A 14,648-nucleotide genomic window follows, 5' to 3' on the forward strand; every position below is an offset into this window, starting at 1 on the left:
TTAATTTGACACCTCTGTAAAGCTGTTATCTTAAGTGTGCATGAAGAGCTCACAGAGGAAGGTGACGGAGTGCAGAACACACCTCTGTATCGCCTGTGCTCTTCACACCGATCAGGTGCTCAGCAGGCGTGTCCTGGAATGAGCGAGCAAAGAAGAGCACGTGCAGGCTCGGAAGAGTACTATCTGGGACCCGTCCGCCCAGCCCAGTGCCTGCTGTGGGTTCAGCACTCAGAGCCTGTGCACCCCTCTTCCAGTGATGCCGTTCCTAGTTCTAAGGCACACGTAGCTCGGGCTCCCAAGACTGTGTTACATTTTGGATTCAGCATTTGCTCACTGTTTATCCTTCACATGCCTCAGCTCCCTCCTGGGTGAGCAGGGGAGGTGGTCCTGACATGTTCTAGGAGCAGAGGGAGGCCGCAGAGGGTGGTCAGTGAGGTGAGTGAGCGGTACTGGTCGAAGGGGGATACGCTGTGTAGGAGGAGGGCTGGGCGTTGAGAGTAGTAAGTGGAAATAAGATCAGCTCATCTAACGAAGTTAGAGAAATTGCACCGTCCGCGGAGACCAAAGACGAGCACAGCGCAGGGAGAGCAAGCTGGTGGGACTCCGTGTTCAGCTGCTTTTGACTTAGGAGCCAGGTGAGCAGGTGTCCCCTGGGAGCCTGGGCACACCTGGCCCGTCGAGAGCGGTGCCCCGGCTCTGGCGGTGAGCCTGTCCTCTCCGAGAGCGTCTCCAGGGTCCGATGCCGGGCGAGGGGCTTCAGAACTGCTGTTCCAGAGGCCAGTGGCGCCGTCACCCTGGGGGAGTAGCAGCTGCCCCACGGGCCCTCTGCTCCAGGCTGTCGTCGTCATTTTATCCACGGTGCGGGCGGGGGAGGGGGAGAAATCTGCATTTCCCCGATGACCAGCGACGCTGAACGCCTCTGCTGTGGTCCTCCTCTGAGAGTCCACTCTTGTGCCGGCCCTCTGTCCTTTTCCCCAGTGGGTGTTCTGCCTTCTCTGTCTCTGTGTCTGTCTGTCTGCCCCTCTCTCCTGGCCCGCAGGCCGTCTCTGATCCTGAGTTTGAGTTCTGAGCTGGAACCCTGCGGTGTGAGTGCCTGCTCCTGCCCATGGCTGCCATTCCCCTCTCTGCTGGGCCTGCCCATGGCTGCTGTGCCTGCCCATGGCTGCTGTCCCCTCCCCACTGCGCCCGCCCGTGGCTGCCGTCTCCTCCCCCTGCCCGTGGCTGCCGTCCCCTCTCCACGCGCCCGCCCGTGGCTGCCGTCCCCTCTCCGTGCGCCCGCCTGTGGCTGCTGTCCCCTCCCGCTGTGCCCGCCCATGGCTGCCGTCTCCTCCCCCTGCCCGTGGCTGCCGTCCCCTCTCCACGTGCCCGCCCGTGGCTGCCGTCCCCTCCTGCTGTGCCTGCCCGTGGCTGCCGTCCCCTCTCTGCTGCGCCCGCCCGTGGCTGCCATCCCCTCTCCATGCGCCCGCCTGTGGCTGCTGTCCCCTCCCGCTGTGCCCGCCTGTGGCTGCCGTCCCCTCTCTGCTGTGCCCACCCGTGGCTGCCGTCCCCTCCTCCTGCCCGTGGCTGCCGTCCCCTCTCTGCTGTGCCCGCCCATGGCTGCCGTCCCTTCCCCGCCACGCCCGCCTGTGGCTGCCGTCCCTTCCCCGCTGTGCCTGCCCGTGGCTGCCGTCCCTTCCCCACCGTGCCTGCCCGTGGCTGCCGTCCCTTCCCCGCCGTGCCTGCCCGTGGCTGCCGTCCCTTCCCCGCCGTGCCTGCCCGTGGCTGCCGTCCCCTGTCCGTGTGCCCGCAGGTGCCTGGAGCTCTTCGTGGCAGCGCGGCTCTCCTAGTCCCTCTTTCGCTTTTGTGTCTCGGAGTCTTTGGAATTTTGGATGATCCTACCTTAATCTCATCCTTTCTTCCCTTTCTTTCCTCTTTTCAGGAGCAAGCACTTACGGATTAGGTAGAAAATGCCTCCCTGACATGAAATACCTTCATCTGGTATTCTGAATTTAATTAATTGGTTATAGGAGTTGGTGGGTATTTGAACAAGTGCGCTAATATTGAATGACAGAAAATTGCAGAGTATATAATGGTAAAAATGTTCACATCTCCTGTAATTTTCCTTGGCTTCACAGCTTAGCCACTAGAAGATATCTTCCTTTTCTCAAATAAACCTAAACAGTCACCACAAGTCCATTATTCATTGCAACCTGCTTCTCTCAGAAGCTCAGCTCCTCTCGTTTCTCCTTTGTGAACCCCTGGCGTCCGTGGCTCCGCAGGCCCCACATCGCCGGCTTCTGCCCCAAGCTTCAGTTTTTGTCACTTCTTCCCTTAAGCTCTCGTCACGTTTGTTGTCAGGAGCTAGTTTCAGCTTCTTGGATGTTGGTGCTGTCCGTGAACTTGAGGATAAACCCCCTCCTGTGCCTGGAAGCCGACCTGCTCACTTCTGTTCCCGCCTTTGCCTTCCTCCACGGGGTGACTGGGGTCCCCTTGTCTCAGAGGCTCCGGGAGACTTCTGAGGAGCCCTTCCACTCCATGGTTTTGCTCCTGCTGCGCTGGTCTCCCTCCAGCCAGCTGAGGGTCTCTCAAAGACAGCCAGTGTGTCTCCCCTTTAGTTCCAGGCCGGGTTCATGGGCAGTGCTCAGTCCTAGGGACTGTCCACGGAGAGGGACATGGTTGCTCAGTTGTGTCCGACTCTGTGTGACCCCATGGACTGTAGCCCACCAGGCTCCTCTGTCCATGGGATTCTCCAGGCAAGAATGCTGGAGTGGGTTGCCATTTCCTCCTCCAGGGGATCTTCCTGACCCAGGGATCAAACCCGCATATCCTGCTTTGGCAGGTGGATTCTTTACCTGCTGAGCCATTGGGGAAGCCCCGTTTAGGGAAAAAAAAATTCTCACCACAGAGGGAATAGAGGGGACATGTGGTCGGTTGGCCGGTTGTGTCTGAGAGGGGTTTTCTCCTTTCCAGGGTGGGTCTTGATGGGACTGAGCCAGTCTCGCTTGTCGGGTCGGGGGTCATGGGGGTGGAAGCGTGGGAATTGCCGTCAGGCCCCTCTCTATCCTTCTGTGCGCTTCTGCCCGTGCTCTCCTTTCACACCATCTCCCGGAACCGCCATCAGCAGCTCAGTCGTCTCAGCGCTGCCTTTCTCGGGTCCCGCTTTCGGGGCTGCCCTGCCTGCGGTGTTCCTATGTTTTCCAGCCCTTCTGGAGCTTACTCTCTGTATCAGCCATCCCCTCCCTCCCCAGCCTTTCACTCTAAAAATATTCAGGCAAATGGAGAAGTGGAGAGACTCTTACAGTGAACACTGCAAACCCGCCGTCTAGGTTCTGTAACATTTGACTGTATTCGATTTATCACGTCTGTCCAGCTTCCTGTCCATCCCTGATCTGTCTCGTTTTATTGTATTGTTCAAAATAAGTTGCAGATTACTGTGATTTTACCCACTGATCCTGTCGTGTGTATGTCATTAGGGTTCAGTGTTTGAACTCAGCTGAATGGTATTAATACTTCAGGTAGTTTTTTTTCTTTTTTTTTCCTCATTAAATAATCACGACACTCATAAGAGGTCTTTTTTGGGGTAGGATGCTGGAGTCCCATCTTTCCCAGGGTTCCCGACTTTCCTTTGGAAAAAAGTATTAGGGGTGAAATACACAAGTCTTATGTTACCATTTGCTAAATTTTGACAAATACACATCTCCCCCAACTATTGTCAAGGTACATACATCACGGACCGTTGTCTTCCCCTCAGAAAGCTCTTTCCTGGCCCCTTGCCTGCTCAGCCCCAGGGCAGGCACTTACCTGGCCGGCCCCCGGCCGGTGCTTACCAACGCAGATGCCGGAGGGCGGGGACACTGGGGGATCCCGGCAGAATCAGGGAGGTTCCTCCGGTGCTGGGTCCACCCGACACCATCAGCATCACTGCTGGCCCAGCTCTCAGTTCGGTCTCTTGGAGGGCAGGGGGGCAATTACTATGACCCTCACTCTGTGGATGGGGAGGGAGTCTGGATCACACAGCTGGTTCCGTCCTGTGTGTTTCCAAATGGCCATTCGAACCAACGTTTGCAATTGAGAAATGTCAGCTGTCGTTCCTTTTTAATTCTCATCGTAAGCTGCCACACATTTACACGTGGAATTAAACTAATGAAAATAAACCATCTGCTTCCAAGATACACAGAGGGAGGAACTCCTGTCCCTACACTCTCTGGCACCAACAAGCTGTCAGCACCAGTGAGTGACATAACATAAAAGGGAGGGCGGGAAAGTGTCCTAAACTGGAACCTCCATTTTACTGGAACTCCTCCACAGGGAGCTAAATGCTCCCTCTCCCAGTTCTGTGCTAGGTCTTGACAGCAATAGTAATTTTCACTATTTAGCACTACCGAACGCCAGCTGAGTGGTAGTAATACTTCAGGTCGTTTTTTTTTCTCTCTCTCTCACATTAAATAATCGCGACTCTCATAAGAGGTCTTTTTCGGGGTAGGATGCCGGCCTCCCAGGGGTCCCAGCTGTCATCTGGGTGCTCATGGCACGCGTGTGTCCTCCGATCACACACTCCTGACATGGGGCCGGGCATTGACCATCCATCCCAGCACGACAAGGATTACTGCCCACGTCATGTCTGATTCTAATTGCAGTCTGTTTGTGAGCAAGTCTTTATTTGTAGGTGATTAAAGAGGCACGCTTCTGCCTTGACTTAAGCAATCATAAATTTCATTATAATTAAGCCTAAATTAAGAATGAGTTGTATTTGCTTTTCTGCAGATATTCTGAGATTCGTGTCAGCATGTCTACAAACATAGATACACACGTACCTGAGTATATAAATACACATACGCGTCCCTTAATTTCTTTACTCTTCTGGTTTAATTTTTTGACAAGAAGCAGCGACTCCACGTTGGTGTGCTGAGCAGTTCATGGGTGTTTTGACTGAGGGGCGTCCCTGCTGCTCCCTCGTGTCGTGAGTGTAGCGGCCGAGTCTCTGTAATTAGAAGGTCCTCAGACGTGGAAGGTCAGCACAGTAACGGCTCCTCTGTTACTGTCACTGTCAAATAACCCATTTCACGTGACTGCACAGAGCTAAACTCTAGCATTAAAATAATGACTGTTATTTCTGAAACTATTTAAATTCCACCGGGGAGAACATTAGTGATACACGCTCCACTCTTGATTTACGTTTATCTCGTTTCTGCTGACAGCTTATCGTTGCGTAGGGTTTTGAAAAGCCCCCCGGACATTCCATTTTGTAGTCCAGTAATGAAGGGAAGGAGATCCAACCAGTCCATCCTAAAGGAGATCAGTCCTGGGTGTTCAGAACTTGGAAGGACTGATGTTGAAGCTGAAACTCCAATACTTTGGCCACCTGATGCGAAGAGCTGACTCATTTGAAAAGACCCTGATGCTGGGAAAGATTGAGGGCAGGAGAAGGGGACGACAGAGGATGAGATGGTTGGATGGCATCACCGACTCAATGGACGTGGATTTGGGTGGACTCCGGGAGTTGGTGATGGACAGGGAGGCCTGGAGTGCTGCGGTTCACGGGGTTGCAGAGTCGGACACGACTGAGCGACTGAACTGAACTGAATGAAGGGAAGAATCAGAAAGGCCCACCTTTGAGGCATAAAAGCTCATCAAACCCGACAGGGAAGCAGCTCGGCTTCGTGTACTGCTGCAGCTAGGAAGGTGGTGCGTGCACTGTGGCCCTCTGTGTCGTTACTGAGGTGTAAACACCTTGGTGGTTTGGCTGCAGAACGTGAATACGCCGTTCCCTGTGAGTGGGCCTGCTGTTGTGTGAACACGTCTCTCTTAGGACATGGAACTTAATGCAGAAACTGGCAGCTCAGTCAGCACCCTTTCTGAGGGCACCCTAAGCTTGCAGGCAGTGGGGGCTGAGGGTGTGGCAGGGCCTCAGCATCTTGGCCGGTATTGGCGTTTCAGAGAGAAGTTGGTCCGATTTGCTGTGGCTGGTGGAGAGGCGTTAGCGCACACGGCTGTAGTCCTGGGGCCTGGGATCCGGGCTTCCAGCATCTGGGGCCCACATGGAGGGGTTGTCCATGCTGGCTCCAGCTCGCCTGGTGTCTCTTACTCCCTTCCATCCTGAATTAATCTACGAGATAGAAAAGTAAAGACAAAGACTGCCTTAGCCCGGTTGACACACACTGTAGACTGTGCGTGACTGGGTCGTGGAGAGGACCTCGCTCCCACTAGTGCCTTGGGGGGACGCAGTCATTTGCATTGTGGAGTCAGGTGCGGGCCAAAATCCCAGAGACGAATACGTTCCAGCAGGCGGCTAGAGTTTCAGGACTGGAGGTCACGTCAGTTTGTAACTTAAATCAGTGTTTTCCAGAATAGGCTGCATACTCAAAAGTAAAACAGTTGCTGGCAAGTGTATAGAGTCTGTGTGTTCTGTACATTGCTCTGTAGTAGGAGGGTGCTCTTGAAAACAGAGTGCAGTGTTCTTGTCCAGGGTGGTGCTCACAGACGCAGGTGACGGCCTTGCCGCAGCCGCGATTCTGGAGTTTTCTGGCGCTTTGATCCATCACATTTTACAGGGTCTGCATCTTCCCTTGCTGTTGAAGATGCACTGGATTTTCCTGGGGGATTTCTGGGTCTCAGGCTGCCTCTGTCACATGAGCATTATCACCTTTGTTGCTGTCATTGTAGAAAAACTGTACGGCGACTTCTTGAGCTGGAAACTGGAAGACACCCTTGCCCAGTTCCCTTTGCAACCTGGAAAGGTGGCCACCTTCACCATCAGCATCAAAGTGAAGCTGGACTTCTCCTGCCAGGAGAATCTCCTCCAAGACCTCAGCGATGGTAAGCTCTCCCCGACCCTAATTAGCACGTGGCGGCCCCCAGACACATGGCAGCGATCCCCGTCCCCCCAGCCCTGCTGTTGTGTCTCTGCCTCGTGCTTGTCATGCATCAACTCAAGCAGCGTGAGACTCCTCCCAGGCACGCACTTAGTGAGTGAGTTACTGTGGACGTGGAAAGTAATAAAAGTACTTTTTAGTTGAATGGTTTCTTAATTTGCACTCTCTGCCATTTTGTGCTCATTTGCCAGGAGGTCATCCTGAATTAGTGGAATATAGGAATCACTGCGTTTTTTTTTCCAAGTATAACTGCTGTGATCCCTTAGACATATAATTAGCTGTGATTATAAAGTTCTCCTTCAAAGTCTGGTGATTTCTATAAAGAGATGGAGTGTGGAGAAAATGGAGCTTATTTTTGTCATGACATGAGGACTAGCTGATTAGGGGTAAGACTGGGTAGATTAATTGTGTCAGTTTATGAAGCATGGGGGCATCATGGGGTGTATCTGCTCAGGCTGCCAGAGAGAGCACCACAGCCGGCATGGCTGCCGCACGCACTTGTCTCCTCGCGGTGCTGGGGGTCAGGGTCCAGGGGCCAGCGTGGCCAGGCTCTGTGAGAGCCTCCTTCCTGGCTTTCAGATGGTGCCTCCTCACCGTGTCCTTCCTTGGCAGAGAGTGAGCGAGCCCGGTGTCTCTTCCCCTGCCCACAGGGATGCCAGTTTTCTCAGACTAAGGCCCCACCCTGTGGCTCATTCGCCTTTCATCACCTCCTCAGGCCCAGCTTCAATTTTAGTCACACTGGAGGTTGGGGCTTCAACACATGGATTTGGGGGCCACTGCCAGTCCAAGGGTGGTGTTGGAGACAGTCACTGGATCCCGTTGCTAGCACTTAGGAACTATGTGACTTTGACTTCTCTCTCCTCAGCCTCCTAACTTATGAGATGACAGTAATCCCCCATTTGTGCAGTTGCTGGAGGATGTTCCCTTCACCTGGAACGTGGTGAGGGGTCAACAAGTGTTAGTTATATCATACCCCCTCTCCCCGCTTATGGGTTTACAGTATTACAAGGCACGTAACCACCTCTCATTAGGGACAGACACTCCACCGGGCTCTTGGAAAGCAGAGATGAATTCGTGATGGCCTGCCCCCTGGACAGCAGTAACAACGGCCGCCTGATGCAAAGAGCCGACTCACTGGAAAAAGACCCCAGTGCTGGGAAAGATTAAGGGCAGGAAGAGAAGGGGCGACAGAGGATGAGATGGTTGTATGGCGTCACTAACTCAGTGGACGTGAGTTTGAGCAAACTCTGGGAGATAGTGAAGGACAGGGGAGCCTGGCGTGCTGCAGTCCATGGGGTTCCAAGAGTCAGACACATCTTAGCAACTGACCAACAACACACTAAGTCCGTGACACACTCATGACGTGTTCTCTCCTGCACTCTCTGGAGTATACCTATTAAAATTTTAAAATGTTAATGAAGATTGAAAAGTAAGTTTACTGTTGGACACACAAAAAACGGAAAATACCATGTAGATTTAACAATACACAAGGACTTAAAAATGTCGGGTGAAATGGATACTTTCTCTCTGTAAATGACTTTATGCCGCTGGACTGCATCTTTCTGTAAGTAGACAGAGACTTCTTTTCCCCAAGAAGGGAGTTTGGCAGAGTCAGTGGTGCCCAGCACCTATCCTGGGAAGGCTTGATGAGCTGTCATCCCCAGGGGTGTGTCCAGGCAAGTGGATGTCCAGCTGAGGCCCTTGGATGTGAGAGCTGAGGGAGCGCACGGTGACCGTGCTGCTGCTCACTTGGGTGGGGTGCCCCTGGGAGCGAGAGAGCACAGACCCTTCGGGTGGAAACCAAAGCTGCTTCCATTTTGGTGGCTCTTTGACTTTATGTGTTCAGCCTTTAGCTACAGAATTCTGGAGGACTGCCTCTGCCCTCCTAAGCTGAAAGTAAAGTTGCAGCTTGGGATTTATAGTCTGCAAATACCTTCTTCTCACTTTTAAAATAAAACCAAGTGGAAGAGAACTGGAGTTAGGATCACCCACTGGTCCCTCGGCGTAAGGCTGTCTGGTTTCCGGTCGGTTAGGTGAAGCACAGGTGTGCACTGGAGCATGGCTGTCACCAACGAGATGCCCTCTTTATTTATTTTTGTACTGATGTGTATTTATTTTTGTGATGCAGCATCATGGTTTATGGGCATTTATATTAACAGTAGAACAGAATTAGAATATAGTTTTTATTGTGTGTTAAAGTAATCTACTTTTACACAAATTTGTGTTAACGTATCTAGTGGTCTGGCAAATACAGTATTTGAAGTGAGATGCCCTCTCCATGGTCTCCGCAGGTGGCACAGTGATAAAGAATCTGCCTGCTAATGCAGGAGATGCAGGAGATGTGGGCTCAGTCCCTGGGTAAGGAAGATCCCCTGGAGGAGGAAATGGCAACCCACTCCAGTACTCTTGCCTGGAGAATCCCATGGGCAGAGGAGCCTGGGAGATGCCCCACGGGCGGTGCTTGGTCTGGCAGTTTCAGAACCTCTAGCTGGGGTTCTGGATTGGCTTTTCAGGCAGGCTCTCACATTAGCTGTGGTTTCTAAATCTATATGCCTTTTCATAAACTTGCAGAGGGACTTCCCCGCTGTCCAGTGGCTGAGACTCCAAGCTCCCAGTGCAGGAGGCCCAGGTTTGATCCCTGGTCAGAGAACTAGATCCCACATGCTGCAAAACGAAAGATGCTGCATGCTGCAACTAAGACCTGGAGCAGCCAAATAAACAAATATTTTAAAAACAACAAAAACCTGCAGCAGTAAATGCAGCTGCCATGCAGAGCAGGACATGGGACCCAGTGTGGGCTGTAGACACGTGGCAGAGAATTAATATTTGTTGAGCATTGTTAGATATTGCATGTCAGATCTGGACCAGCCACTTTATTTGCATTATTTCTATTTAGTCTTCCCAACACCTCTATAAAGTAGATGATTCCATTTTGTTTAAAAAAAAAAAACAAGTGGGAGGATTGTTCTCCATTAGAGGAGGTGGAAGAGATCTAACACTCTGATGCTATCTATGTGCAATTCTTAATTGTGTCCTGGATTAAAAATAGACTCTGAAGACGTTTTTGGGCCTCAGCATTCTGGCTGAGGTGAGAGAGAAGCCCTCATCTTGGCACTTGTTCTGTGCAGCTGAGAAAGCACGGCACTCCCTGCCCCGCTAGTCTCGACAGTGCCCCTCAGGGAGGAGGCCTGGCTGACTTGGTCTGTCTGGGCACTGAACTGCTGCCTTCAGGGAGGGTGAGCTGGGTAGAGTTAGTGCGTCCAATCTCAGTGTGTACTGTGGCTTCTCTGCTGGGTCCCTGGGCCTCCACAGAGGCCCTCTCCTGTGTGCGTGATGGTCTAAATTAGTGTTCTTTGGGGAGAAGACAGCAGAAAACTCTTATTCTGCCAGGATAGTGAAACCACTCTCTGCAAGAGCAAGTTTAAACTGTCTTCAGTGATTGCTGTGGCGGACATAGGGTTGATCCTGGTATTCTGAAACTGTGTGTTAATGTAGAATCAAGTTAACGATCCGTTCTGTGGTAATCTAATTCTAGCACCTGACTCTGCTGCTGAATGCGGATTCTCACGTGGAAGAGGTAACTGATGTAAGGTGACAGAGATGAAGTAAAAACCCGTGGTCTAGAATTTAAATAAAAGGTAGCAGGAAGAAATGATGGGGTGTGTAAAGATCATCCATTTGCCATGTCTACTCCAAGGCCTAGACACCCAGCAGCTCGGCTGCAGTGGGCCTCCTGACGCCCGCGTCCCGGTGTTGAGAGAAGCCTGGGCTTCCTGGAGAAGTGGCCCCGTCCAGGGCTGGGGCAGGAAGTGTCTGTGGTGAGGTGGTCTGGGAGTATCCTGCGGAGCCTGCAGCAGGGAAGCTGTCAGAGCAAAGGTGCTAAGGAGGACCGGACGTGAAGGGGCTGCTGCCGGCAGTCCAGGCTTCCGCGGGCTGATGCCTGCACTTCAGTCAGGGCTTCTGAGTGCTTCCGGAGAGGGTCTCCCGCCTCAGAGTGATGGGGAGAGCGATGTCGTCCTGAAAGTGACAGGTAATGAGCACGTGTTCCGCCTCTCCGTTCAAACGTACGGTCGGACGGCCTGAGAGTTGATGACGGCAGTCTCTTCACAGAAGCATCCAGCCAGCGCTTGAGAAGGGCGGGTAGAATTAGAAGCCCGCCACTTTGCAGTTCCTAACCAATTTTGGGTCGAGACCATGAGCATCCTCATAGCAAAATAAGAGACAGGCAGGCGTTATGTTCCTCCTGATGGGAGAACACACGCCGCCTGTGAGTTCGTGTCGCCCCACATCACACCTGAGACTGGCGAGCACGCCCGGCTCTCCCTGCCGATTCACGAGAACTCGGCCGACAGAGAAAACCTGAGGCTCCTCCGGTTCAGACGATGGTCAGCTCTGCAGGCAGCCTGGTTCCGTCAGCAAGTCGATGTGAGGAAAGAAGGGGAGGCAGTCCTGGAGAGGGGCGCTGGGGACACGGCTGTCGGCAGGTCGTTCTGAGCCTGCCGCGCTGTTTCCCTGGTGTCTGTCCCTCCTCCGTCTGCCTGCTGAGCCCCACTTCTCCTGCCCGCCTCACGGCCCGCGTGTCCCTATGGCGCCTCCAGATGCTGCCGCGGCTTCTCCCACACTGTGTCCCTTCACGTCTCTCTACTCCCAGCGCCCAGCGCAGGGCCCGCCTCAGGGAAGATCCCAGAAACGACTTCGCTGAGGAGATGAAAGGCATGCTGTGGACCCTGCGTTCAGGGAGGGGGGTGTGGCCTGGCACCAGGCCAGGGCTGGGACGGCCTGACTCGGGGTGAGCCCGGCGGGTGGGTGGGGCTGGAGGCTCAGGACAAGGAGGGGGTTTAGGTCGGGATGGTAGGTTTGGCGGCTGTGGAAGGCCTGAAACTCAGGGAACTAGCTCAGACTCTGTTGGCGAGTCCCTGAAAGTTCTCTGAGCAAAGGCTGGTGTGATGGAGACTGGGAAGAAGGTGGGTGGGTGGCTTGGTGCCGAGAGTCTCCTGGTGCAGCAGGTGGCAGGTGTGAGGGCTCGAGGGTGCAGCATGTAGATGTGAAGCAAGAGAGTGCAGCGGGTGGGCGGGCGGCAGGGAAGGGTTTGTCTCTACCTAGCGTGTCCGACAGTCACTGGGGGCCTGGGGTGTTTGCAGCATGGGGTTGAGGAGCTGGCCCGGCATTTGGTGAGCTGTTAGAATTTGTTCTTGCCTGAAATGTATAGTTTGTTAAGCTAAGACAAAATCTGCCTATGGTGTAAGTTCGAATCATTTCAGTTCTTTGTCCAGAGTTGGAGATTTGGGTTAAAAAAAAGAAGGCATGTTTACCTTCAGCATTTCATTACGTTTGCATCTTCACAGTTTGAAGATTCGGCCTCTGACCGTTGCTGGGGACTGGTTTTCTTTGCAGCCCTTGCTATGGAACCCTGTGTGTTCCCATCCTTAAGCTGTCCCTCCCCGAGGACTGTACCTGAGACCTGGTGGCATCGAGCCCGCCTGCCCTGGTCTGCCGCTCTCCGCAAAAGCAGATACTCGTTCTGGGAAGATGCAGTCTCACTTTTTAAAGACCACTTTTAAAGTCATCTTGAATTACCCAGAAATCAAATACCAGTTGTAATCTTAATACCAAGAGATTTCTTGTTTTCTTAATTCCTAGATGCCTGAGGCTTTCATAAAGGTGTGATTTTCTTTTTAGTTTTTCAGAAGATGTTCTTAACTTGGATTTTTTCTGAGGCCACAGAGTATGGAGGCTGGAAGCTGTACTGTGTCTCTCCCCTATTCCCCCTCACCTGCCCCCCGCCTACCCTGTCTCCCCTTCCCCACGTGAGAGCATGTGATGGAGGTGCTGGCCGCTCTCCCTAAAACCCCAGGAAGGAGCTGGACGGTGGCCTCGGAGCCTGGGCTCTGTGCCCGCAGCCTCTGGTCCCCGGGGCCACTCCGGCTCCCTGCTGCCACAGTCGTCTGCATTTCTGGTCTCGCTCACTACAGCGCCCCCAGACTGAGACGGGGCCAGGGCCATCTTTGTCTTTAATTCTGAAGTCTGCTCCCAGCCTGGAGGTCTCTTGCTTCTCCGCCTTGCTCTCCATCCATTCCATGTGCTGCCTCTTCCCTTCTGTCTTGACCTTCACAGAGCAGAGTCGCTTGGAGCTCTATCCAGCGTCCTCTCCTTCCTTTCCAAATGTGCTCTCTTGCCTCTGCTCAGATGGCTTTAGTGACCATCAACCCCACCCCACTGCACCGCCAGACCTCTTCTCTGCACTCCTGGTCTGACTGTGGGCTCCGAGGGCTCTGTTTCTGGGGGAGATGGGGCGGGTGAGGCCAGGGGGAGGCTTGCTTGGCAGTTGCCATTCCCCTCCCCCAGCCGTGGGGGTTTGCACCCCTGCCCTGCACTCTCCTCTGTGCTGTTCCCCCGCAGATGAAGGCCTTGATCCCGTGGGGACAGGGGAGGGGCTGCTGTGGGGCAGTGGCTCTGGCCCCCTCCCCCCCAGCCCCAGTGGGTGTCCTCAGGTCCTTGCCCTGGTGGAAGATCATACGTGGTGTGCATGGCAGCCCTGGGGGCTTCCTGCTCCCCTCGCCCATGCCAGGCCTTCGCAGGCACTTGCAGTGTCCTGCTGAACCTGTGAACTGCTGGCCCACAGAGGCACCTGTGCTGGGATCCTGCTTTTCTCTGGAGGTGCCTGCCCACAGATTTCAGGTTAGTTTTCTCTAGCACTTCATTTCTCTCATCAGTTCAGGACAAGTCAATTTCCAGCTTGTCAAGTGTCTTCTTGTCTTCAGGATGGAAGCGATGTTCCCCCCCCGCCCCCCCCGCCAAGCTCTCAACATCTCCAAGCTGTAATCAGAAGCCCACACCCTTTCAATCAGGTCTCCAGTGATTTTCAGGTTGTGTTGGTCATTTGTCAGACTACACGCTGTTTTTGTTGTGTGTTCATCAGGTTCTCTGCTTTTGTTCTCAAGGAAAAGGTTAACGGTGCAGCGGATAGCTGGCCCCTCGTTATGTTCAGCTGGTGTTGCCCACCAGCCTTCTGACTCATAAGCTGTCATCTCACAGCTCGATGGCTCAGCTGAGGGAAAGGTCAGGCTGCTTCTGCTTCCTGGAGCTCCAGGGGCACCTCTGAGCGAGACAGAGAGCTGGGCTCTTGCCCCCGCCGTCTCATAACCTGGGGGTCCCCTGGTCCTCTGGTCCCTGTGAGCCTGCAAGAGGGACAGCTGACTCAGATCTGAACTCAGGTTGGAAAATAACTCTCTGAACCACCAGGAGAGGATGAAATCCAGGTGTTTGTCATTCATCAGCAACAGGTGATCCTCCTGCGGGCACTGGGGCTGAGGTCTTCTGGAACATTTGCTCACATGACCACCATGGTGGTGGTGGTGATTCTCAGGAGACAGACTGGGTGTTCAGGAAAGGTGATTGAAGAGGATTTTTCCCCTTGAAAGATGAAAGAGGTGACCTCCGTGGATCCCTGCAGGCTGGCGTGCTGTGAGCTCGCGACTGCACCAAGGCTTGTCAGTTCTGTGTTCTCAGTCTCTTCAGCTCATCTCTCCACGCCCACCATCAGCGCTCTGCTTCAGGCTCTGGTCACTGATCATCTGGACCTTGTTGGGAGCCTTCTGAGTGGTCTCCCAGCAGCTCACTCTGCCCTCTCTTCGCTGTTGTCCATGGTTTCCCTGCAGTCCTTTCTCCGAGTGGAACCTGTCCACGTCCCACTCCTGTCCCGCACCTTCCAAGGGCCCTCACCACCAGGATGGTGGGCGTGGTCCTGCCCTGGCTGCCTGTTTGGTCTCCTTGCCCACCTATCTCTTCTCTATCATT

At 53.7% G+C, this 14,648-nt stretch overlaps 1 protein-coding gene and 1 non-coding gene across 11 annotated transcripts in view; both read left to right on the plus strand.

The window, feature by feature from the left end:
- TRAPPC9 (trafficking protein particle complex subunit 9) overlaps nucleotides 1-14,648 on the plus strand; it is a 388,310-nt gene that overhangs the window by 99,377 nt on the left and 274,285 nt on the right. For all 10 annotated transcript variants that reach the window (XR_003038034.2, XM_059893290.1, XM_059893289.1 and 7 more), the window contains 1 exon segment: nucleotides 6,643-6,795. Coding sequence is in view for 9 of the 10 variants with exons in the window: in XM_059893290.1 (XP_059749273.1) it covers nucleotides 6,643-6,795 (153 nt within the window). In the remaining variant the exon portion in view is untranslated.
- MIR12027 (microRNA mir-12027) lies at nucleotides 11,313-11,370 on the plus strand. The gene has a single exon (NR_162389.1). It is a non-coding gene; the product is annotated as a microRNA mir-12027 (primary transcript).

The sequence above is a fragment of the Bos taurus genome, chromosome 14 (genome assembly GCF_002263795.3).
Source record: "Bos taurus isolate L1 Dominette 01449 registration number 42190680 breed Hereford chromosome 14, ARS-UCD2.0, whole genome shotgun sequence".
Taxonomy (NCBI): Eukaryota; Metazoa; Chordata; class Mammalia; order Artiodactyla; family Bovidae; genus Bos; species Bos taurus.